This window comes from Vulpes vulpes, chromosome 4 (genome assembly GCF_048418805.1).
Source record: "Vulpes vulpes isolate BD-2025 chromosome 4, VulVul3, whole genome shotgun sequence".
In the NCBI taxonomy this organism is placed as follows: Eukaryota; Metazoa; Chordata; class Mammalia; order Carnivora; family Canidae; genus Vulpes; species Vulpes vulpes.
In genome coordinates, this window is record NC_132783.1 from 17678599 (window position 1) to 17706088 (window position 27490).

The 27490-nt window shown below is 40.2% G+C and overlaps 1 protein-coding gene across 1 annotated transcript in view; it reads right to left on the reverse strand.

The window, feature by feature from the left end:
- The window catches only part of FGF2 (fibroblast growth factor 2), a 65351-nt gene extending 46168 nt beyond the window's left edge, over positions 1 to 19183 (reverse strand). Inside the window, exon 1 of the mRNA XM_026016823.2 lies at positions 18909 to 19183. Coding sequence (XP_025872608.1) covers positions 18909 to 19086 — 178 coding nt within the window. The 5' untranslated portion in view covers positions 19087 to 19183. The remainder of the gene's footprint in view (positions 1 to 18908) is intronic.
- Between the last annotated feature and the right edge of the window lie 8307 nt (positions 19184 to 27490).

The following is a 27490-nucleotide window of genomic DNA, read 5'->3' on the forward strand; positions in this document are numbered from 1 at the left end:
CAGTGGAACCACCCCTCCCTGTCACACTTGCCTCAGGCCCAGCACACCGGGACCCTTTCCCCAGCCCAAACCCCTGCCCACACCATGGCTCCTGACAGGGGAGTTTTGTAGAGCCTCAGTTCAGCAGTGGTGGTAACAGGTCTCATTTCACAAATACACCAGGCACATGTAGTTACAATGCACCATCTTCAGGCCAGGAACCAAATGCCACCCACAACACACATTGAGAACTTGTACAGATGACTAGCCTGAAGATGAAGAGGCCAGGACAAAACTGCAGAGCATACATGGCACACATTAGAGACACTCCTAGAAGTACCAAGCCCTGGGGAGTAGGGGACACCATACAGTAGGGCACTACAGGACCTCTTCTTCATAAGGACATTGCCCTCAAAGACAGAAAAGTTAGCTACATCTCTTAACACAAATAAACATGCAGACTTAGACAAAATAAGTCAGAGAAAGTCAGAGAAGTCAGAGAAATTCATCGCAAACCAAACAACAAGACAAGGCCATGGCCAGAGACCCAAGTGAAAAAGATATGTCACATGCCTAATAGAGAATTTAAAGTAATGATCATAAGGACACTCACTAGACTTGACAAAAGGGTGGAAGACATGAGTAAGACCCATAGCACAGAAATAAGGAGTAACATAGCAGAGAGAAACAGCACAAAAATGAAATGAGAAACATGTTTGATGGAATGAACAGCAGGCTGGAAGAAGTAGAGGAACAAATTAATAACCTACAAGAGAGAGTAATAGCAAATAATCAAGCTGAACAAAAGACAGAGAAAAGAATTATGCAGAATGAAAATAGACCTAGAAAACTCAGTGCCTCTATCAAACATAGTAACATTTGCAATTATAGGAGTCCCAGAAGAAGAAGAGAGAGAAAATGAGGCAGAGAATTTATTTGAAGAAATAATAGCTGAAAAATTCTCTAATCTGGGAAAGGAAACAGATATCCCAATCCAGGAGGCACAAAAAACTCCCACCAAATCAACAAAAGCAGGCCCCCACCAAGACATGTTGTAATTAAATTGTCAAACTATAATCACAATAAAAAAAATTTAAAAGCAGCAAGACAAAAGACAACAGTAACTTTTAAGGGAAAACTCATAAGGCTGACAGGAGGTTTTTTTGAGAGAAACTGGGCAAGCTAGAAGGAAACAGCATGAATGGGGAAAATCTGCAGGTAAGAATACTCTACCCAACAAGGCTATCATTCATAACACAAGGAGAGATAAAGAGTTTCCCAGACAAACAATTACTAAAGGAGTTCATGATCACTAAACCAACCCTTCAATTAATATTAAGGGGAGCCTTTGAGTGCAAAAGCCAAACCAAAAGTGACAACATAAGGTAGAAATTCAAAAGCAGTAAAAAACTGAGTATTTCTGTAAAAAAAAACGTCAAGAAACTCATAAAATAAAAGGATATAAAATATAATAGCATGTACCTAAAATATGGGGAGGAGGGATGTAAAGAATGGGTTCAAACTTAAATGACCATCAACTTAATGTAGACTGCTATATGCAAAAGTTTTATACAAACCTAATGGTAGCCATATAACAAAAAAACACTAATAAATGTGCAAAGGAAAAAGAGAAAGAAATCCAATTATGGGATTGAGAGAAATCAGCAAACCATGGGAGAAAGACAAGAAAGGATTAGATAAAAGATTTCAGAAACAACCATAAAACAAATAATAAAATGACAATAATTACACATCTATCAATAACTGCTTTGGATATACGTGGGCTAAATAATCCAATCAAAAGACATAATGTGACAGAATGGATTAAAAAAATACCCATTTATATGCTGCCTACAAAAGACTTACTTGAGCCCTAAGGATACTTGCAGACTGAAAGTGAGGGAGTGAAGATACATCTATCACACAAATGGATGTCAAAAGAAAGTCAGAGTAGCAATACTTATACTGAACAAAGTACACTTTAAAACAGACTCTGACAGGATCCCTGGGTGGCTCAGCGGTTTAGTGCCTGCCTTTGGCCCAGGGTGCGATCCTGGAGTCCCGGGATCAAGTCCCACGTCGGGCTCCCTGCATGGAGCCTGCTTCTCCCTCTGACTGTGTCTCCGCCTCTCTCTCTATGTGTCTATCATGAATAAATAAATAAATCTTTAAAAAAAAAAACAGACTGTGACAAGAGACAAAGATGACACTATATAATAATAAAGAAGATAATCCAACAAAATACAACAATTGTAAATATTTATGCACCCAACATAGGAGCACCCAAACACATAAAACAGTTAAATACAAACAAAACAGATCTAATTGATAATAATACAATAACAGCGGAGGACTTTAACACCCCGTTTATATCAATACATAGATCATCTAGACAGAAAATCAAGGAAACAACTGCTTTGAATATCCTGAACCAGATGAATTTAACATATATATTTAGAACATTCCATTCTTAAACAGCAGAATACGAAATCCATTCTTTTCAAGTGTACATGGAACATTCTCTGGAACTGATCACATATTAGCCCATAAAACAAGCCTCAACAAATTCAAGAAGATTGAATTCATACCATGCATATTTTCTAATCACAACAACTATGAAACAAGAACTTAACTACAAGAAAAACTCTGGAAAGACCACATATACATAGAGGTTAAATAACAAACTATTAGGAATAACATGCTTCCTAGCTAGGAAATAATAGAAGAGACATAACAGTACATGGAAACAAATGAAAATGAAAACACAACAGTCCGAAACTTCTATGATGCAGCAAAGGCAGTCCTAAAAGGCAAGTTCATAGCAATATAGGCCTACCTCAAGAAGCAAGAAAAATCTCAAATAGAAAACCTAATCTTACAGCAAAAGGAGCTAGAAAAAGAACAACAAAATCTAAAACTAGTAGAAGGAAGGAAATAATAAAGATCAGAGCAGAAATAAATACTATAGAAACTAAAACAAAACAAAACAAAACAAAAAACCATAACAGATGAATAAACCAGTGAACCAGGGAGCTGGTTTTTTTGAGAAAATCAATAAAGTGATAAGCCTCTAGACAGACTTACCATGAAAAAAAGAAACGGACCCAAATTTTTTTTAAAAAATCACAAATGAGAGAGGAGAAATAACAAACACCACAGAAATACAATCCTAAGAGAATATTACGAAAAACTATATACCAATAAATTGTACAACCAAAAAAAAGATGGATAAAGCCCTATAAACATATAAACTACCGAAACTTAAACAGGAATAGAAAATTTGAACAGATCGATAACCAGCAAAGAAAATGAGTCAGAAACAAACAAACAATTCCCAACAAACAAAAGTCCAGGAACAGATGGCTTTACAGGTGAATCCTACCAAACATTCAAAGAAGAATTAATACCTGTTCTTCTAAAACTATTCCAAAAAATAGAAAAGGAAAACTTTCAAATTCATTTTATCAGGCCAGGATTACCCTGATACCAAAACCAGATAGAGACGCCACTAAAAAAGAGAACTACAGGCCAAAATCCCTGATGAACACAGATGCAAAAATTCTCAAGAAAATACTAGCAAATCAAATTCAACCACAGATTAAAAAAAACATTTCCCATGATGAAGCAGGGTTTATTCCTGGGTTGCAAGTGTGGCTCAATATTTGCAAATTAATCAATGTGATACATCATATCAATAAAAGAAAAGAACCATATGATCATTTACATAGACATAGAAAAAGCCTTTGACAAAGTACAACATCCATTCATGAGGAAAATTCTCAACAAAGTAGGGTTAGAGGGAACATACCTCAACATAATAAAGGCCATATATGAAAATGCACAGATAACATCATCATCAATGGGGGGAAAACTAGAAAAAACCTAAAGGTTTTCCTTTAATGTCAGAACAAAACAGGGTTGTCCATTCTCACCACCTTTATTGAACACAGTACTGGAAGCCCTAGCCACAGCAGTCAGACAACAAAAAGAAATAAAAGGCATCCAAATCCTTAAGGAAGATGTAAAACATCCACTATTGGCTGATGTGATACTATATACAGAAAATCCTAAAGACACCACCAAGAAACTGCTAAAACTGATTAACGAATTCAGTAAAGTTGCAGGATGCAAAATCAATGTACAGAAATCTGTTGCGGGACACCTGGGTGGCTCAGCAGGTTGAGCATCTGCCTTTGGTTCAGGGCGTGATCCCGGGGTCCAGGGATCAAGTCCCGCATCAGGCTCCCTGCATGGAGCCTGCTTCTCCTTCTGCCTGTGTCTCTGTGTCTCTTGTGAATAAATAAATAAAATGTTAAAAAAAAAAAAAGAAATCTGTTGCATTTCTATACACCAATAATGAAGCAGCAGAAAGAAAAATTAAGAAAACAATCCCATTTACAATTGCATCCAAAATAATAAGATATCTAGGAAGAAACCGAACCAAAGAAGTTAAAAAACAGTACTCTGAAAACTAAAAAAAAAAAAAAAAAAAAAAAAGACTGATGAAAGAAATTGAAGATGACACAAAGACATGGAAAGACAATACACACTCATGAATTGGAAGAATATTAAAATGCCCATACTATCCAAAATAACCTATACATTTAATGCAATCCACATCAAAAATACCAACAGCATTTTTCACAGAACCAGAACAAACAATCCTAAAATTTTAATGGAACCACAAAAGACCCCGAATACCCAAAACAATCTTGAAAAAGAAAAGCAATTGGATGCATCACAATTCTGAATTTCAAGTTATATGACAACATTGTAGTAATCAAAACATTACAGTACTGGCACAAAAACAGACACATATATCAATAGAAAACCTAGAAATGAACCCACAGTTATATGGTCAATTAATCTTTAACAAAGCAGGAAAGAATATCCAATGGAAAAAAGGACCATCTCTTCAACAAATGGTATTGGGAAAACTGGATGGCAACATGCAAAGAATGAAACTGGACTACTTCCTTACGCCATACACAAAAATAAATTCAAAATGGATGAAAGACCTAAATGTGAGGCCTGAAGAAAATATAGGCAGTAACTTCTTTGACATCAGCTATTGCAACTCCTTTCTAGATATATCTCCCAAGGCTAAGGACACAAAATCAAAAATAAACTATTGGGACTACATCAAAATAAAAATCTTCTGCACAACAAAGGAAACAATCAACAAAAGTAAAAGGCAATTTATGGAATAGGAGAAGATATACATGAAAAGATTTTCATCATCACTTATCACCAGGGAAATGCAAATCCAAACCACAATGAGATATCACCTCATACCTGTCAGAATGGCTAAAATTTTAAAATACAAGAAACAACAGGAGTTGACATGGATGTGGAAAAAAAGAAACCCTTGTATACTACTGGTGGGAACACAAACTGGTGTAGCCAGTGTGGAAAACAGTATGGAGGTTCCTCTAAAGTTAAAAACAGAATTACCGCATGATCCACTAATTCCACTACTGGGTATTCCAAAGAATACAAAAACACTAATTCTAAGGGATACATGCACCCTTAGGTTTACAGCAGCATTATTTACATTAGCCAAGACACGGAAGCAACCCAAGTGTTCATCAGTTGATGGATAAAGAAAATGTGAGGTGTGTGTGTGTGTGTGTGTGTGTGTGTATAAATAATATGGAATTGGAATATAAATAATATGGAATTGGGACTTTGGAATATTATTTGGCTGTAAAAACAAATGTAATCTTGCTGTTTGTGACAACATGGATGGAGTTAGACTATAATGCTAAACAAAATGAGTCAGACAAATACCATATGATTTCATTCATATGTGGAATTTAAGAAATAAAACAAACAAGCAAAGGGAAAAAAAAGAGAGAAAGAGACAAATCAAGAAACAGACTAACTGTAGAGAACTGATGGTTACCAGAAGGGAGGCATGTGGGGGATGGGTGAAATTGGTGATGAAGATTAAGGACAGTACTTGTTGTGATGACCAGAGGGTGATGTACAGAAGGGTTGAATCACTATACTGATATATCAGGTATACACACCTGAAACTACTATAACAATGTATGTTAACTGAAATTATAATAAAAACTTTAAAAACAGTATAAATATTATAAAATCTGAAAAATATTGGTCAGATACCCCATTGAAATCAACATATTAAGCGTATGCATGTTACTGTTATTTTTTTAAAGATTTTATTTGTTGATTTATTGATTTGGGAGAGAGAAAGAAAATGAGTAGGATGAGGGGCAGGGTGAGAAGCAGAGTCTTTGCTGAGCAGGGAGCCTGATGCAGGACTCAGTCCCAGGATTCCGGGATTATGATCTGAGCTGAAGGCAGACACTTAACCAACTGAGCCACCCACGAGCCCACATGTTACTCTTCTATTATATTACCCTATATACTACTTATTGTGTTTTCTTAGTATTCTCAAGCCTCTTGGAATTTTTTTTTAACAAGGACCTACATTAAACTTACTACCTGTCTCTAGTTTCCGGAAAACATCTTTTTCTGCTTTTTGATATGACAACTACTCATCTGCTGGTAAATTTCCTCTTCTCTATGATTCTTACAGATTTTCAACAGTGCCCACATCTGTAAGCAATGTGCATACCAGAGGTTGGACACCTTCCAGTCCATATGTTTTAGTGAGGAGAGGAGTAACATGATGAGAGCTGGTCTTCAGAAGGATTACTCTGTCTGAATTATATCTCACACCCCAAATTCATATGCTTATGCCCTAACTTCCACTGCCTCAGAAAATGACAGTATTTGGAGACCAGGTTTTTGGAGAGGTGATTACGTTAAAATGAGGCCATTATAGAGGGCCCTAACCCAATCAGACTGGTGTCTTTCACAAGTAGAACTTTGTGCCTGCACAGAGGGATGATCAAGTGAAGAGGCAGCAAGAAGGCAACCATCCACTAACCAAGGAGAAGCCTCAAAAGACATCAAACCAGCAGATACCTTGATCTTGGACTTGTAGCCTCCAGAACTATGAGAAAATAGATTTCTGTTGTTTGAGCCACTCAGTCTGTGGTATTTTGTCACAGCAGCCCAGCAAACTCATACACAGATGGGATGGGTTAGAAGACAGTTGCAAGAGTCAGGGACAGATCACAGCAGCAGTTGCAAGGGTGCAAAGACCAGCGTGAGTGCAGAAGACATCGCATAACTGAATTGCACACAGCTGGAGAAAAGGATGTGACCCTTAAGGAAGATGAAGAGTAGACATTTGCTCCAACAGGTGGGCCTGGCTGGCAAGAAAGATGGTAAACCTGTTGAAAAATATTGGGGAGTCAAAAAAGGGGAGCAAATGACTTCAAGGAAAGAGCTGCTCAATTTTAGACACATCTCTGGATGTGTCTGGTTAAGTGCTTTCTTGACATGTCTTTTTCTATCTTGGTCTTTATTTCCTCACGTAGCAGACACCAAAAAATTACTGATGGATCATATTAAAAGAAGTTTAAAATGCAATGGAAGATTAAAAATAAAATAGGTCAGGGGATCCCTGGGTGGCGCAGTGGTTTAGCGCCTGCCTTTGGCCCAGGGAGCGATCCTGGAGACCCGGGATCTAATCCCACATCGGGCTCCCAGTGCATGGAGCCTGCTTCTCCCTCTGCCTATGTCTCTGCCTCTCTGCCTCTCTTTCTCTGTGTGTGACTATCATTAAAAAGAATAATAATAAAAAATAAAAATAAAAATAAAATAGGTCAAACTACATCTGCTTTTAACGGATTGGTTTTTAGTCTTATACCACGTGTTCTTAAATAGTGGCCTATCTTGAATTTCCTTGAAAGGATTTAGCTTTTAAAACACCCTTTCAATTATTTGCTTTGTACTTTCTGTACGCCCCAGCTTATCCTGCATTTTAATCTTCCAGATCCTGCCTTTAAGGTTCATTCCATTCTTATATAGTATTTACCTTTAATTATGTCCTAGTTTATTTACATGCCATTCAAAAATCTTTGAGTTCTTCAGAAAACAATGCCTAAATTTTAAGGAATTGTTTTATATTCGATGACTAATATTTTCTAAACAAAAATAATGCAATAACATGGTGGGAGAAAAGATGGCCCAGACCCTAACTTTGCTGGACCTGGCAAAGCTTCTGGGAAGAGTTCAAATTCTTTTTTGAAATTGCTATTTCTGTTTAACTTTCTGCTACATTGTCTATCTGGAATTCTGATCATGAATCTGTATTCTAAACACCAAGAAGTCTAGAAAGTATAATTCATTACTCGTCACAAAGAGAACGTGTTTTGAAAAGGCAATAGCAAAAACTATTCTTATCTATAAATGAGGTTAATGATACTTGTGCTTTTTAAGTTTGTACTCTAGATTAAACATGTTATTTGTAAAGCTGACATAGAGCATATTCTCAAGAATTTCATTCATTCATTAAAAAAATACTCCGTAAAAAAAAAAAAAAAATACTCCGTAAACACCAAGGTCCTAGAATTATAGAGGTGAAGTCCAAACAACTGGCCCTTCCTCTACTGCCCAGTACAGAGATTTTGCTTATCACTATGGCAATCTCCCTAGGCATGTAGCCAAGGTTGGACAGATCCCTGAATATTTCATGGCTTTAAAATCCTCCCTACAAAATAATCTGTGCCTCACTTTTCCCACAATGTAACAGCCTAGAGAGATGCTATAATTCACTGTTTTTTAATCCAACACTTGTTGTATATACCTTCTTTATATATACTATCTCTATTAATGAACCAGTTAACAAGACTGTCTTCCCAATTTTACTTGCATTATATTCCTAGTACTAAATTATTGAGATTAGAGTAATGTAAAAATATAAGCATGTTAGAAGAACTTCTAAAACTTAGAAACACACTCAAAAGAGATTATTTCTTTTTTTACATAATTTTCTGGACAAATGCTTTACCCTCAAAGAAGATACGGAAATAAGGTTAATTAATCTTACATTTAAAGATTAAAGACTAAATTGGACTCTGAGAAAAGCTCTCCCAACTTCTGTTTCTAATAAGAAGAAAAGTAACAAAAGAGGACCAACAAGGCAAAATGCAAGGTTATGTCAACCCAGAATCATAATTTCCAAGATTATAGAGACTTTCTTTGGGCAGCCCGGGTGGCTCAGCTGTTTAGCGCCGCCTTCAGTCTGGGTCGTGATCCTGGAGACCTGGGATTGAGTCCCATGTCAGGCTTCCTGCATAAAGCCTGCTTCTCCCTCTCTCTGCCTGTGTCTCTGCCTCTCTCTCTCTCTCTCTCTCTCTCTCTCTCTCTGTCTCTCATGAATAAATAAAATCTTAAAAAAAAGAGAGAGAGAGACTTTCTTTCCTTGAGTCTCTATCCAATTCAAGTAGCCATTGAGCTAGGAGGTAAATGACACCTCCCCTCTCTGAACACACATATACTAGAAAAAGCTATAAAGAGAAAGGTCAAATTACACAGGAGAATTAAAAAAAAATCTAGGCTTAAAAATTAATAGATAAGAGGGGGTGGAGGGGAAACTGAAGGTGTTAGGTGTTATGAAGCATTAAATAAATTAATTTTGTTTCTAATTCAAGATAAAGACTGTTCATCAAGGGATACATTTCAAAAAGTAATTTTTTAAACAGAGGTATTATTTCTGTTACTTTCTTCCATTTTCTTTCTTTCTTTTTTTTTTTTAAACTTTCTTCCATTTTCTATCTCTGGAATGACCACTGAGAAAGCTATGAATTGTTTTCTATTTGCAAAATGATTCAGCTTAGAAAGGAGTAGAATAAGACTGGTCATTCAGCAATTTCTCCCACCCTCCCTTACAGACATCACATCACAAAGACTATGACTCACTTTGTCATACAATTTCTATCCTTTTAAGAATTTTAAGATTGTTGTAATGAATTCTGGCCCATATATCTGAATATTAGGATTAAATTATTTGTGCCATTCCCCCACAGCCAAAAAAGATACTAACAATGGTACCAGATAGTTCTTAATCCTAATTTATAAGATGATTCACTAGTTTTAGATTTGAGAGAGAGAGGTTTAAGGATAAAGTGTCTGATTCAAGTGTGAATTCTCAGATCTGTATTCCTTAATTATTAGAGGATTAGAACTAGTTCTGGAATTGGCTAGAAATATTGATGTTATTCAATACCTGAAAACTTCCACAATAAAAAGTGATCCTAACAAATGATATGTTTTACCTTTATTACTTCCTTTGAATAATGTGAAAGGTGTCTGTAGAAAGAAGTACAGTGATGCTGCATTCAATTTGTCCACTTTACATAGTGAAGTATTTATACTTTACATAGTGAAGTATTTATGCTTATTTACTTAAAGTTCTAGCTCATTTGGCAAATGTTGATTGACCTTCTTCATAGGCTTCAGCCTGGCCATTCATTCAGCAATTGGAGCTAAGAGGATCTGGGATGAGTCAACTCAGGCTCAGACCCTCAGAGAAGAAAAGAGAGTAAGAGATTACTAGGTAATGTTTGATTTTTTTTAAATCCTTCCCAAATAGGAATTTCCAATAATATTAGGGGACATGAAATTAAAACACATCAAACTATTAGAAGCACATGTGAAAGGAAAGATGGTCCAGGATGGTGTGAAAGAAATATGGTCTGAAGTATAATTTCGACTAGGATAAAGTAAAAGGACTGAGAGGACTTTCCAGCTCAAGGAAACAGCTGGACTGAAGTGAAGAGGAAGATGTGAGAAGGTCAGAACAGAAGTGAGAAGACTCGGCTAATTTGTCGGCTACATGTAGAACTTAGAAAACACTCTTTTGAGTGGCCACTGTGCATGAGGTCAGATACAAAATATCTGTCCCAGTCCTTGCCAGCAAGGAGCTCATTCCCACTGCAGGAGAGAAATGCATCAACAATGTATAACAAATCATTAGGTTCTTTTTTTTTTTTTAGACTTTATTTATTTATTCATGAGAGATACAGAGAGAGAAGGAGAGACACAGGCAGAGGACAGCCGGCAGAAGCCGGCTCCCCGATGTGGGACTTGATCCCAGGACTCCAGGATCACACCCTGAGCCAAAGGCAGATGCTCAACCGCTGAGCCACCCAGGTGTCCCAATCATTAGGTTCTATAGGAGAACAAGTACCAAGCACCACAGGGAAAACAGAAATAAAAACAATTAACTCTCCATGGAAAGGTAGGGAACATTTCACAAAGGAGAAGACTGGCAAGCTAGCTCTTAGGAGATTTTTAAAGAGAAAGGTGGGAATGGAAAGAGTGTATGTAAGAGGAATTGATAAGGAAAAGGATTTCCAAAAACGAGGCTCACATGAGGAAAGCCAATCACTGCAACAGCGACAGTCAGATGAGAGGCTACAATTAAGCAAGAGCACTGGCAGCATCAGGGGAGTATGGATGGTAATAGCAGGGAAATAAGATTGAGCCAGTAGATGACATTTGAAAAGGGAAGTCAGGTAGGGTCTGGTCTAGTCCTCCGGTAAGTAAAGGGCGGGGGAAATCAAAAGGGCAAAGAAATATCACTAAGGCAGGGAGGACTCTGAGGTGTCTAGCTTTGAAGACTAGAAGAATAATTTCACTACAAACAAAAAGTTGGCAGAAAGGGATGCGAGTTTGAGAAAAAGTTGTTAAGTTCTTCTTCATGCATTTTGAGTTGAGACTTAGGCAGTTTATCTGTCCTTCAAGCAGAGGGAAACACAGTCCTAACACAGATGGGAAATCAGGGACTTAGATGGAGACTCTAAGTGTTCTGCTAAAGAAGTATGAGTGCACAGAAAGAAGAGTAGAGGGCCAAAAACAGAGCCTTGGGGGATATGAAATCAAAAGACCAAAAAAGAGGCAAAACCAGAAGCTGGATGACTGAGAATATCAGGTTGATGTGGTATAACAGAAGCCAAAGAAGTCTCAAGAAGTTAGAGACAGAAAATAATATCAAGTTGTCAAATTGTAGGGTGTCAAGTGTCAAGGAGGGTGACAAATTGGATAAGGCCACACGACTGAAGTGAAAAACTGCTGGGGTCCAGAATGATTTAAGTAGAATTCTGAGGGGCAGGATCCAGAGTTAAAAAGTGAAAAGGAGATGAACTAGAAGAGCGCACAGGATTCCGGGATATTGGCCACAAAAGAATGAACAATGTACAGGAGACCTAAGGAATTTTATACCACATAGTATATGATAAAAATCCAAAATGCTTTTTAAGGAAAACAGAATTCCTAACAAGTTTAAACTATGAATCCTTATAAATGATTCAATTTTCTATATGGCCTATTCTATGAATTGCTAATAGCCAGCCTCTAAGATTTCCAGATATTTTTCAAATATGACTTTCTTACATATAATCATCTTCATTAAAAGATTGGCCAAGTGTTTAAATGTATGCATTACTATGCCAAGAAAGCAACACACCACAACTAAGCTTTCTACAGTATTTGGCCCATGAACACTTATTACACAGGGTAGGTGGTCCACACAAAATGTTTTCATCAGCAGCTGACATTTAGTAAGCGCTTCCTGAAGTTAAAGGTCCTAAGCTGTTTATGATGCTTATTTATATGGAGAGTTCATGGTCCCCACCCATAAGGTCCCAGCACCTTCTCAATTATGAACAGAGAACAACGTACTCAGAGAATCTAGCCAGATCATTACTAGTCTGTACAAATTTCCTTTAGGGAGAAAAAAAAAAACCCAAACACTTCTTTATTGACTCATTTTGGTTATTAATTATAAATTTCAATGTCAAATTAATGTATAGCTTAATTTAAATAATTAAATAAATAATAAATTTTTTAATTTTTATTTATTTATGATAGTCACAGAGAGAGAGAAGCAGAGACACAGGCTGAGGGAGAAGCAGGCTCCATGCACCGGGAGCCCGACGTGGGATTCGATCCCGGGTCTCCAGGATCGCGCCCTGGGCCAAAAGCAGGCGCCAAACCGCTGCGCCACGCAGGGATCCCTAAATAAATAATAAATTAAACAGGAAAATTCCTTTCAACAGTTCAATTATACTTGGAACTTCCTCCTTGTTTTCTTTTATCTCCAGAATATCTTAAAAATCGGGAAACCTTCCACTCCAGAATTTTACAGAATAATTCCATTTAGAAAGTAAGTTAATGTGAAGAAGTAAGTAGTCCTTTGAAAATATAAACACACATCCACTACAGATTTCTGTAAATGAATAAGCAAGCATTAAGGATACACTGGTCAATTCAAAAGTCACCTTGCATAGAAAGAGTGACAGAGGACAGCTGGGATGAGACATAAATTAAACACCAAATATTGGCTGTTGCCTCCAGGTCCTCCAAATTTCTTCAAACTAAAAATATCCTGCAGGAATTTAGAATGGGACTAGTCTGGCTTCTAAGAACCAGTATATGGCTCAAGGGGTGAGGTTCCCTGGGAGTCACCACTTTGAGTCCTTGCCTAAATTTCTGGGGCTATAAATAACCCAGCTTCCAGAAGGAGTTTGATAGCAAAAGAGAACACAATAGCAAATCCAACAATGGATACAACAAGGAAACACTGAAAATCATGTTTCTATAACTGCATGATTTCCTAATGTCACAATATTCCAAATGATTTTGCAAACAATCAAGCAGTAAATATTTATTGAACATTGACAGTACAAGACCAGATATCAGATTTCAAATGACTAGCTCAAAAGCAACAGAACAAAATACATTTGCTTAGATAGAATACAATCATAGGGTTAAGGTTTTTGCCTTGAATGCGATTTGCCTTGCTCCAGTTCACGTCTTAGACTCTTACCCCAGGCCAGCCTTCTAACAGATGTGTGCTACAGGACAAAGGGGCCCAAGCAGGGTTTTTGGAAAATCAACAAACACTGGAATTTGGAAAAACAAGCAAAGGCTATGGCACATGTGTAGTTATTATCCTGTTGTACAGGCATCTTGTGGTTTAAAAATAACAGTTCTAATGATGTGAGACCTAAAAATTACCTTTTTCAGCATCGCAGATGGGGATTTCTGAGAATCACTGCATAGATGAATGAAGTCAATTTTATAATATATAAAGAATGGTTTGTGTTTTATTACATCTGTAATATTATTATTTTTAAATCAAACTTAAAAATCATGGCCATGCATTTAAAATAGTATCATAAATCTAAGTGGGAACACTTAGAACACCAACGTTACACCATTGTCAAAGTCTAATTACACAATGGCCATTTTATAAACACAAGGAGAGCCCTCAGGGTGTGTCACAAGGGGATATTGCCTTTTCTAGGCTGAAGTCACTTGGCATGAAACTCTTCTTAAAAGGCTTCTAAGGTGTGGTAATATCTATGACTCATAAATTGTTCTTTCATTGCTGTACCAATTACATGATTTCCATGATTAAGTGAGCTATTAGATTCTTACTTCACTTGTTTACTGCACGTAAATAGCAGTACTGTAAATAAACACTGTGTTTATTAAGGCAAATTAGGGGGATCCACTTGCCAGATATTACCCAAAGAAGAGAGAGGAGAGAACACAGCATCAATAGTGCCAGGAAGGAAGAGAATGAAAGGTGACTTTCTCCAATACCCCAGGAACACAACTAGGGGCCACCCATGAACTAGTAAGAGGGCTCCACTCCACAGGGGGCTGGCCTCACCAACACTACAGAAGCAGCCCATAGAAGGGTGCCCCAGAGGGTGCTCTCTGCTACTGAATGGAAGAGTGCAGTGGGGCGGGGGGGGGGGGGGGGGGGGTAGGGGACCTGGTGGGCAAGAAGCTGGCTGGAGATGAGCAGCCCAGGGGAAATCAGCAGATGAACTCAGGTGATCAGTTGTGCTGAACCTCAACACTGCACTCTCTTCTATAAAACAAGACCAGGGAACTAAAAGGTCTGATGCCTCTGAATTTCACAAGCCCTTGTTTTTATGACCAGAATTACATGGGATACGTGCCGTGGCAAAGGGCAGGGGTGTCAGGCGGGCCTGGATCCCATCCCTGCCCCACACAGGAGTGGGCAGTTCCCTCTTGCCTCTCCAAGTCTCAGTATCCTCTAGAGCCTAGAAGCAGAGAAGTATGGCAAACAGGCGGTCACCTCCTAGGAGAAGCCCAAGGGTAGAAGCAACACCGCTAACCACCTCCATTTTCTCCTAAGAGCATCTGGAACAAATTTAATGCTAAAACATACATAAGCAGCCAGCGTACATTTCACTTACTACACTCTATCACGTGTTGTACGTGCTACTTGGGATAAAATGTTCTCTTTCCTGAAGTTTTTATATGGGTCATGACTTCAGAGTATATACTTCATGTTACACAATCCATGGACATGTGAAGAGGACAATCAAAACATCCAAGACACCAAAGGGAAGCTGGGTGAGCAGCACACACGCTGGAGAAACAGGTACTCTATCTTGCTTTCATCAAAACTCTCATGTCAAATAAAAGTCACTCTAGGACTAGGGGGATCCTGCAGGAAAACCAGCCCTTTCAAGCAAAAACACCATAGGAGAATACCCAGGTGTGAGGCCAAGGTGACCTTCAACCACGCTTCGAAGATGGAAAACTGATGTTCAGTCACCTTCTCCCTCCCCTTTCATTTCTGGTCTGCCCCCCCTGCCCTGTCTCCCCTTCTGCACCTGCACCACACCCCCCATCCCTAATCAGCACCCCACATTTCTACCACCCGTCCCTAAATTCTGGTCCTGGTCAGCTGTGGCGTCAGCTCACAATTTAACTCACACGAAATGTTAAAATCTGTTACCGACTGAACTCTTCTTTTCAAAGGTATTTGCATTTTACAAGACGTCTGGACAGAAAATGTTAATAAATCTCTCAAAGATTTTCAGGTTAACTGGACAAAACAGTTTGAGGAACAAGATCAGCAATTTTCAACTTTTCAAATAAGTCTGGCTTTCTGAGCCATAATTCAGTGGGAAATTGTGGCAACCATGAGCTCTTGCTTTTCTTTCTCGGTGTTTTCTGGTCAGTCTTGTGTTTGGGTAATGGAGATGTGGTTGGGAAGATATGGTTATAGCACATCCATAATCATGTTTTTTTCTTGTATCCAAAGAAAGTCTAGCCCTGGTTTGGTCAACTATCAGTACATCTTTGACATGTCAGAAAATATAGTGTATTTAAACTTATGTCCAGGTTGGGCTACACAGAAGTGGTCTAAATTCATCATTTTAGGTTTTTATTCTTATCAGTCTATTGCCTGGTAAAAGGTGATTAAAAAAAAATTAAATACCTTCCACAAATCTGGAGAAGTATTCTACTCTTCACTTTTAACATGCGGTCTTTAGCTAGTTATCAAGTAGGCAGGATTCTCAACCTTAGCGCTATTAACATTGGGGGTCAGAAATTTTTTAGCTGGGGATAATGGATGTATCCTGTGCATTGTAGGATGGTTAACAGCATCCCTGGCCTCTACCTACTAGGTACTAGTAGCACCCTTCCAAATATGAACCAAAAATGTCTCTAGGCATTGCCAAACGTTGGGGGTGGGAGGGCAGGGGCAAAATCACCCCCCTCTGAGAACCAGTGAATTAAAATAAGATTATGAAAAACTCATAGTTAGGAAGAAAAAGTTAACAGCTGTTATTACAAGGGCAGTAGTGTGCTATGGCAATTCAGAATTATCTTCCCACACTAGCCCCTGTACAGTTTTATTCTAAAGGAAAGAGTATCAAAAGCTTCAAAGAAAAAAAAAATGATGCAGCAATTAATAAGTGTCTTTAAAAAAAAGAAAGTACTAGGGGAAGTCTCAACATGAACCTAATCTGGAGGAGAGTTCTTCTGTCTTCTAATCATAGAACATACCTTTTTTATTTTTATTATTCATTTTTTTTAAGATTTTATTTATTTACTCATGAGAGACACAGAGAGAGAGAGGCAGAGACACAGGCAGAGAGAGAAGCAGACTCCATGCAGGGAGCACTGGGACTTGATCCCAGGACCCCAGGATCCCACCCTGGGCTGAAGGCAGTCGCTCAAGCGCTAAGCCACCCAGGCATCTCTATTTATTTTTAATTACAGACCATTTGCGCTACTAGAAAAGAACAAGACTATTTGGGACACATAGGCACCTGGCCCTAATCTGCTGTGCTAACCTAGCAGCCAACTGCAAAATAAACTTCAAACACAAAGTTTAAAACTTAAGTTTGTGAAACCTATTCAAGTTACTAAAATAGAGAAACAGTACTAACCCATAAAATAGAGAAACAGTACTAACACATATTTATTGGGTTACAAGTATCTTTTCAGTTTTACTGGATCATGTGGGTGCTTAATAAAATCCAAAAATTATGGCAGGCCTGAAAAAAACTTAAAGACTTGTATCATTTGCTTGTTGCTATTTTGGAATCAATAAATACTCGAGCAATATAAAAGCACATTTCCCATTCGTTTGTCAACTCAGGTTGCTTGAGCTCAGGTCAACTCAGGTGGCCTCTACCTATGGCTCCGCAGGTGTGAATGACAGACATTCCATGAAGCAACTTATGATAAAGAGGTAACTGCTGTGGAGTGGAGCCCTGGACTCCTGCTGGTCTTTTGTCAGGCAAACAGAGGATTGGATTCTTCACCTGAAAAACCACTAAGGAAGGCCAGACACACAGCTCTTAAAATGGATGTTTTACGTGCTCTTACAGGATGACAGTTAAAATATACTGATCCTCTTTCTCTCACTTCAAATTCCATCAGTGTTGTTAATCAGTCCATTTCATGCCCCTTTCCTCATCTTTTCTATACATCACTGGGTCTCAAAGTGTGGTCCCAGGTCAGCATCACCTGGGAACTTGTTAGAAATGCAAATCATCAGGCTTCCCTCCAGCCTTCAGGAATCAGAAACTCTGGGAGACAAGGTTGGGCAAAGGCTATAACCCCCACCCCCCCAAGTGATTCTAACGCACCCCTCAAGTTTGAGAACCAATGACTGTAGGCTAGCGTTACTTCTATACCACAAATGGATTGTTTTTTACTGAACACAAAAGTGTACAGTAGTAAATCGAGTCCTCTGTGCACTTTGGAGAAATTCTCATCTGATCCTCAAACCTGATGCAAGGTAGACATTATCCCCACTTCAAGAATGAGGAACCTGGCTCGAGGTCCCAAAACTAATAACTGCAGGTGGAAGATTAAAGTTTTTGCAGTTCTTGTCACCATTAAAAGAAAAGTGTGTCGCAGTTTATTAACAAAGTCCATATCTTTTGCCCTGAAAGCTTTTGGTAATTGAGAAAAGGAAGGAAAGGAAAGGAGAAAGGAAAGGAAAGGAAAGGAAAGGAAAGGAAAGGAAAGGAAAGGAAAAAGAAAGAAAGGGAAGGGAGCAAGGAAGGAAGGAAGAAAGGGGGAAGGGGAAAGAAAGAAAAGGGAAGAGGAAAGAGAAAGAAAGAAAGAAAGAAAGAAAGAAAGAAAGAAAGAAAGAAGAAAAAGAAAAAAGAAAAAAGGGAAGGGAAGAGAAAGAGAAAAGGGGAGAGAAAGAAAAAAAGAAAGAAAGGAGAAAAGAAAAGGGAAAGGAAAGGATAGGACAGAGATGGGGGAGAGCAGTGTGCCCGCTGGCTCGGATCCTACCAAATCGGAGTTTAAGGGCACGACTCTGGGAAGGTATTTTTCCAATAAGGAGCATTTATTCCGCCTGGGTCCCTCCTGCTTGGGCTCCCGGGTCCGGGGCGCGCAGGGCGAGCCCGCCCACCTCCCCGCCCCCCTCCCCGCTCCCCTCCCCGCCCACCTCCCCGCTCCCCTCCCCGCTCCCCTCCCCGCCGCCGGGCATCCCCGCGGCAACAGGTGGCCCGCGCGGGGGGGTGGGGGGGGTCGAGGCCCGGGTTTACCCGGAGCCCGGGGAAGCGCCCACCGCGACCCGCAGCTCCGGCGCGGAGGGGGCGAGTGGTGAACCCGAAACCGCCGAGGGCCGCGCGGAAAGGAGCCACACGTCCCGCTGCGGTCGGAGGGAAGGAAGGGGCGGGAATGGGGCGGCGGGGGGAGCGCGGGGAGCGCGGGGAGCGCGGGGAAGGGCGGCCGGCACTCACCGTGGGGGTCGCTCTTCTCCCGGACCCCGTCCACCCGGCCGTCGGGGTGGATGCGCAGGAAGAAGCCCCCGTTCTTGCAGTACAGCCTCTTGGGGTCCTTGAAGTGGCCGGGCGGGAAGGCGCCGCTGCCGCCGTCCTCCGGCAGGGCGGGCAGCGTGGTGATGCTCCCGGCTGCCATGGGCCCCCCGGGGCTCTGCCGGGGTGTCCGCGCCCCCGGAGCCGCGCGAGGAGCCGCCGCCGCCCCCCGGCCCCGGCCCCCGACCCGGTCCGGGGCGCGGCCACGGCCCCGGCCCCCCAGCCTCCCGCCCGGCAGCGCGCGGCCGCGCCCGCGGGCCCCCAGCCTCGCGCCGCCCGGCCGCTCCCCTCGCCCGCTGCCCTGGCGCGGGGCCGGGAGCTGCGCGCGGGCCGGGAGCTGGGCGCGGGGCCGGGAGCTGGTGCGGGGCCGGGATGCTGCGCTCAGGCTTGGGCTCGGGGAGCTGCGCCCGGGGCCGGGGAGCTGCACTCGAGGCCGGGGAGCTGCGCTCGGGCTCGGGCTCGGGGAGCTGCGCTAGGGCTCGGGCTCGGGGAGCTGCGCTCGGAGCCGGGGAGCTGCCCTCGGGGCCAGGGAGCTGCGCTTGGGGCCGGGGAGCTGCGCTCGGGCTCGGGGAGCTGCACTCGAGGCCGGGGAGCTGCGCCCGGGGCCAGGGAGCTGCGCTCGGGCTGGGGGAGCTGCGCTCGGGCTCGCGGAGCTGCGCTCGGGGCCGGGGCCGGGGCCGGGGAGCTGCGCTCGGGCTCGGGGAGCTGCGCTCGGGCTCGGGGAGCTGCGCTCGGGGCCGGGCCGGGGCCGGGCGTGTCCGCGGCCGCCGGTCGCGGGAGGGCCGCCTCCCCTAGCGCAGCGCGGGGAGCAGCAGCCAGCCCGGGCTCCGCGTCCGCCGTCTGGCAGCGGCCGGGCCGCGGCGTCACATCTTCTACCTCCCACCCCCGGAGGCCCCCCGCCCCCCCGCGCCCCGCTCTCCTCCCTTCCTGCGCGCCGCCCCCTCCTCGCTGGGGGCTCCGTGGGGCCGGCCTCCGGGTCGGGAGCCGCGGCCGCAGCACGCAAGCGCGCGACAGCAGCGGGGGGGGCCCGAGCGCAGGGGGCGGGGAGGTGCGGGGGGCGGGGGGGGGCCGCGGAGGCCGCCGCGCCCGGGGCTCGACCCCGCGAAATTCCCCCGCAGCCGCGCCGGCCCGGCCGCACGGGGTCGGTCTCCACGCTGCGGAGCTTTGGCTGTGCCACCCGCCGTGACTCCGCTTTGAAACGTTTAAAGGCAACTCCCCCCCCCACCCCCTTCTTTTTCCTTGTCAGCGATTCAAAGCCAATAACGATTCCCCCCCCCCCCCAAGAAGTAAAGGAATCGGAAATGGGGGGTTCTGTGTCCCGTGCGAGTTCTGAGCGCCTCTGATCTGCAGAAGACGGGGCCTGCGTGGGCGCACACCGTGAACTTGAAGGCGAGGCCGAAATCTTTGACTAACAAAAGGAAAGAAAGAGGCCAGAGGAGGGGAGCAGACCGCATTGCTGGGAGAAAAAGGTTTTCCTTTTACCACCCTGGCCTGAAGGAGACGTGGAAAGACGAGGAGAGGCCGCAAACCCTCGTGTGATGGAAGGATGCTACTGTCTTACTCCGAAGCTGGCACTAGCCCTGGCGAAATGGTTAGGTGTTGCCAGGAGGGAGGGTGGCTTTCTGAGAATCCCGAACTACAAAATTGAAGTTAACTGGATTTGGGTAATTTTCAGTAGAATAGAACAGGTACTACGGATTAGTCAAATATTCATCCAGAAAATTTCTGAGTCTCAAGTGTCTACTATATGCAAAGCATTTGCCTGAGTTCAGTGGGAGGTGCTGGGATCACACAGGACCTCCGCACAGAGGTGCGATCCGTGGGCAGGATGAACACCACAAAATGCCCCTACAAGAGTAAAATGAGGTGGTGGTGTAAGATGTCAGACAAGGGGTAATTCAGTTTTGGGGGTACACAGGGGTTAGAGAAAGCCACTAGGAATATGTGAGAATATGGTAGTTCCTCTATTTAGAAAGATGTTTGGTTTCAAAAGATCAGCGCATCAAAAGCATTTGCTCTAAGTCTCCATGAGGCGTTTAATGCATGTAGAGTAAATCTACATGCATTCCTATGTTGGTAAATAGAAGACTGGAGCTTTAAAACCAAGCATACTCTTCTCTGAGCTGGTATATGTTCTCTGGCCTCTCCAAAGTGGACTGGTTTTATCTGCATTGCTTATCTGTTAAAACAAATAATCCCTTCCAGATGATCTCTGTAGGTATCCTAGGGAACGCTTACTGGTACTATAGCACTCATGAGATTGCCACTTACTTTGTAAGAAAGTAGATTTGAATAAGCCTTGAACTCTCTCAGAGAAAGCGGAGTATTCCAAGAGCAAAGGGATAAAATCTAAATCAAAACATTTTTTTTTTAACAGTAGTATCCAGAAATCTGAGGAACAGCTACATGCAGTCAAGTAATTTGTATGCTGATGCACTGTGGATCTCAAGGAACTTCATTACATGTACAATAACCCCTTGTTTCCTAGTCCTTCCAAATCCAGGAGAGGAGATATCATAGGAAATGGTTAATCCAGTTCTGGGAATCTAGGTTTCCAAGATAAATAGTGTTAATTCCAAGAAGGCATCCTTAAGATAGTTGTCTCAAGTTCCTACCCAGCCCCCTCCCAACACACACTTGTACACATGCAGAGATAGACACACTATTCTTAGATGCAATCAGTTTGTTCTTACTGGAACTATGAGTGGTCCAGTTACTTACATTCTCAATTTACCCAGCTATAAGGATGAATATAAAAATAAAAATAAATGTAAGACAACGGGTACAAAACTCATTATTTTTAAAAACCACTAAGTTCCAGTGATAACTATTTAAAAACTTTTACAAAGGAAAGAGAAATTTACCTCACCATACCAAGATAAATTGCTTTGAAATTAAGAATTGTTCAGAATCCAAATGATGAAAAACACAAAGATTTAATGAGAGTTAAAAAAAAAAAAAAGCCAGATGTTCCTGGATGGAAACATATAGTAAAATACCAATGTAAGATTCCTCTCACCATGTTTTAAAAATTTAAAACCATACTAGTTTAAATTGTAGCACAGTTTTCAAAACTATACAAGAGTATTGTAAAATTCATTTGGATAAATAAGCATAAGAATAGCATATACTTTTTCTAATTGTAGGGAAAAATGTGAATGACTTTTGAAAGGATTAAAAAGATTATAAAATATCTTCAATGGAAAATTAGGCATCATCTAGGCATCTGATTCTATGGAATCTCTATACTTTTAATTGAGCAACTTTACAACTTAGCTTTACATACTGTAGCTAACTGTCATGGACCGAATTGTGTCCCTCTTTCTCCCAGATTCCTATATTGAAGCTCTAACCTCCAATATGAGTAGATTTGGAGATAGGACCTTTTAAGGAGATAATTAAGATTAAATGAGGTCATATGGTGGGGTCCTAATCCAATAGGATTGGTGTCTTTATACAAAACACCAACCAGGAGTATGCACATAGAGAAAATACCATCTGAAGATAGCCAAAGGCTGCTGTCTGCAAGACAAGGAAAGAGGTCTCACCAGAAACCAAGCCTGTAGGCAGGACCTTAATCTTTGGGCTTCTAGCCTCAAGAACTAGAGAATATAAAATTTCTGTTGTTTAAACCCCCTAGTCTGTAGCATTTTGTTATGGCAGCCCTAGCCAACTAATACAATAGCCAATAACACACAAATGAAGTATAGCTGATGAAGGACGTTGAGTTCCCTTCTGTGATGGTTAATTTCACAGGTCAGTTGACCTGTCTACTTGGCTACCTGGCTACTTGGCTGGGCTAGGTATGCCTAGAGAGCTGGTAAAACATTGTTTTGGGGTATGTCTGTGAGGATGTTTCCAGAAGAGATTAACATTTGAATCAGTAGACCAAGTAAAGAAAATTCATTCTAATGCTGTGGGCATCATCCAATCCACTGAGGGCTGAATAGAACCAAAAATTGAAGGAATAATGAATTCTTTTCTTTTTCCTTGGACTGGGGTATCTCTCTTCTGCGCTCAAACATGGAAATCCCTAGTTCTCAGGCCTTCAGCCTCAGAGTAGGAGTCACACCGTAGGCTCCCCGGGTTCTCAGGCCTTCAGACTCAGAATAAGTTAAAACCACCAGATTTTCTAGTCTTCCAGCATGCAGATGGCAGACTATGAAACTTCTCAACAATCATGACTACATAAGCCAAGTTCTATAAAAATCTCTGATATATCGCTAACATTTCTATCTACATATATCTGTGTATCTTCGTGGATCTTATCTCTGGAGAACTCTGATGAGTATACATCTTCTACCTATGAAATAAGCTATTCTGCCTTGATATGTGTGGCTCGTTGAATTCTTTCAAAACTGTTGTCACGTCCTACTGGTTTCCTCATGAATTAACGAGATAACATAAACTCTATATTTTAGGAGATATAAATGTTAATATTCACTTTTTGTCTTCATGACAGTTATGATTTTACCTTTTAAAAAGCTATCCTTTAAAAAAAATAAATAAAAAAAAGCTATCCTTTAAAATAGTAAGAGTAATGAAGAGAAACTTGCCCTTTACAGATGTTAAAAAGTATTATAGTTTTCTTCAACTATCCAAAAGTAGACCATTCCTGTGAAAACTTTCATTAAGTCAAAATGATGTAAGGTTAAGAAGCAATTACCATTAATGTATTTGGAAAATCTTTTATTTTCAGGCCCCCAAAAATAACCTTGTAAAGCCATTTCTGATACTTCAGGACACATCTTGCTAATATATGCACAAAATAAATGGGGATAAAGTGCAGATGCTCACAGAGCTCAAAGCTCTGGCAGCTTGATGCTGAAATACTGTGTACAGTTCTCAGGGAAGGAGCTTGGCAAGGCTGCTCATTGTTTGGGGTTTGCATTGCTTCTATAACAGCTTGCTACAAAACCAACGCTGAGTGCAACCTTCAGCTTTCGCCTATTTTTGTGAAAGTGAAAAACATCTTCAGATTTCTTTCAGTTACTAAAAACAAGTACTGATATAGGTCTTTCACAAAAGCATAGTAGCATGATGTGAACTTCCAAAAACTGGGGAATACCTTTATAAACCTATTTTATATAAAACATTGTGAACAGATGCATGCAGCGATTGAAAGATCAATACAAGGATTAATATTTCAGATGTACCTAAAAGGATTGTAAGTGAAAACAATATTTTTTAAAATGTTAGTGTCAATAGATGATGGAAATTAAGGAGTATATTTGTGACTAGCACTGGGTGTTGAGTCACTATTACCTGAAACAAATATAACACTGTATGTTAACTCTACTGGAATTAAAATTAAAAAGAAAAACAAAAAAAAATAACAAGTAGAAACAACAGTAAAAAACAAAATAAAAATTTTAGTGTCACTGGGAATCAAAAAAGCATATCAAATAATATCCCACACACACACTAGAGAAAAGCCCAGGACCAAATGGTTTCATTGGTGAATTCTATCAAATGTTTAAAGAAGAATTAATACCACTCCTTCAGAAATTCTTCCAAAAACAAGAACAAAATAGAAGAGGAAGTAATGAGTAGCCTCATTCAAGAGGCTACTATTATACTTACACCAAAACCAGACAAAGACATCATAAGCGAATACAAAACCATAGACCAATATTCCTTATGAATATAAATGCAAAGTTTCTCAACAAATTACTATCAAACAGAATCTAGCAACATAGAAAAAGGATAATACATCATGCCCAAATGGGATTTATTCCAGCAATGCAAGTTTGGTTAAACATAGCAAAATCAGTCAAAGTAAAACATCATATTAATAGAACAGAATAAAGGTTAAAAAAACATGATCATATCAATGGACATTTTAAAAAATATTTAACAAAATCCTACGCCTTTTCATGATAAAAATGAAACCAGAAACACAACAAACTAGGGATAGAAGGGAACTGCTTCAACCTGATAAGGGCATTTATGAAAAACTCACAGCTAACACAACACTTAAAATAGAAAAAAAAAAAGAAAGAAAGAAAGAAAGAAAGAAGGAAAGAAAAGAAAAAGAAAACTTGCCTCCTAAGATCAGGAACAAAACAAAGATGTTAACTCTCATCACTTCTACTTAACATTATAGTGGAAGTTCTAGCAAGGGCAGCCAGGCAAGAAATGAAATAAAAGGCATTTAGATCACAAAGGAAGAAGCAAACCCTTATTTACAGATGACCTGATCTTATTGAAAATCTTAAAGAATCCACCCACACATACACAATTGGAGCCAATAAATGAGTTCAGCAAGGTTGCAGGGTACAAGACCAATATATTAAAATCAGTTGTACTTCTTTATACTACCAAAGAACAATCTAAAGATGAAATTAAGAAAACAATTTCACTTACAATATCATCAAAAAGAATAAAATATTTAGGAATAAATTTAACTAAAGGAGTTTAAGACTTGTATAGTGAAAAGTACAAAGCATTGTTTGAAAGAAATTAAAGAAGATGTCAACAAATGTAAAGATATCTGTATTCATAGATTGGAACACTGAATATTGTTAAGATAATTAAACTACAAACTAAATGCATTCTCTGTCAAAATGTCAAAATTCTTTTTTTAAAAAGAAATTGACAAGCTGATCCTTGAATTAATATGGACACACAAAGGACTCAGAATAGCTAAAACAATCCTAAACAAGAAGAGCAGAGCTGAAAGACTTGATTTCAAAATTTTCAACAAAGCTGCAATGTACAAGACAGTATAGTATTAGCATAAGGATAGACATATAGATCAGTGGAATAGAACTAACAGTCAAGAAATAATTGACATTTAAGATCATCTGATTTTCAACAAGGGTGTCAAGACTATTCAATGAGGAAAGAATAGTCTTTCCAATAAATAGTGCTGAGACACTGATAATCATGTGAAAAAAAAGTGAATTTGGGCCCCTTACACCATATAAAAAAATAGCAAAGATCATAGACTTATATGTAAGAGCTAAAACTATAAAACTCTTAGAAGAAAACATAGGTGTATATCTTTGTAACCATGGATTAGGCAATGGTTTCTCAGATGTGACACTAAAGACACAAGCAACAAAAGAAAATAGATAAATTGTACTTCATCCAAATTTAATACTTTTGTGCATCAAACTATTGAGAAAATGAAAACGAACCCAGAGAATAAGAGAAAATATTTGCAAATCATATATGATAAGAATCTAGTCTCCAAAATATATAAAGAACACTTACAACTCAACAATCAAAAGAACCCATTTTAAAAGGAAAAGTAGTCAAAGTATTTGAATAGACATTTCTCCAAAGAAGTATAAAACTAGCCAGGAGTGCCTAGGTGGCTCAGTCGGTTAAACATCTGCTTCTAGCTCAGGTCATAATCTCTCTGCTCAGAGGGGAGTCTGCTTCTCCCTCTGTCTCTCTCTGACCCTCCTCCTGCTTACACTCTTGCTCTCTCTTCAAATGAAAAAAAAAAAATCTTTAAAAAAAGAGCCAATAAGCCCACAAAATGATATTCAACATAATTAGTCATTGGGAAAATACAAATCAAAACCAGAATGAGATACCACTTCATACCTACAAAGATAGTTATAATTTTAAAAACAGAAAATAACATGTGTTGTCAAGGATGTGGAACAATTGGAACCTCTGTGCACTGCTGGCGGGAACATAAAACTGATCTAGAAAACAGTCTGGTAGTATGGTAGTTCCTCAAAAAATTAAACACAGAGTCACCATATGACCTAGCAATTCCATTCATACATATAGATACCGAAGAAACAAAAACATATGGCCATGCAAAAATAAGTCAATGAATGTTTATAGCAGCATCATATTTTTTTAGCAGCATCATTTCTCATAGCCAAAAAGTTGAAACAACCCAAATGTCCATCAACTGGCGATGGATAAAGAAAATGTGGTATGTCCATACAATGGAATATTATTTGGCAATAAAAAGAAGTGAAGAACTGATGCATGCTAAAACATAGATGAATCTTAAAATATTATGCTATGTCAAAAAGCCAGATGGAAAAGCCCACATATTGTAGGATATACAAAATGTCCAGAATAGGCAAATCCACAGAGACACAGAGCAGATTAGTGGTTGCCAGGGCCTACAAGAAGAGAGACATCGGGAATGACTGCTGATAGGTATGGGTTTGTTGTTGTTTGGAGTGATGAAATTAGATAGCTGTGATAATTGCACAACTTTATGAATATACTAAAAACACACTGAATTGTACACTTTAAAGGGGTGAATGTTTTGGTATGTAAATTACGTATTAGAACAAATAGAGACATGTATGCTAGAATAAAAATGAAAATTTTCTCCCCTAAAGTTGCAAGAAAAAAAGAACTGATGTTAGTACTGTCATGTCATTCATGAACTGATGGATGGAGGATAAATTACTGTATCATTTTGGAAGGGCAGTTTAAAAGTATGTGCATTGAGTCCTTCAACTTTTGAAATTAAATTTCATTTGAGCCAATAAGGTTTGGTGCAAGAAATTTAAAGAAAAAAATTA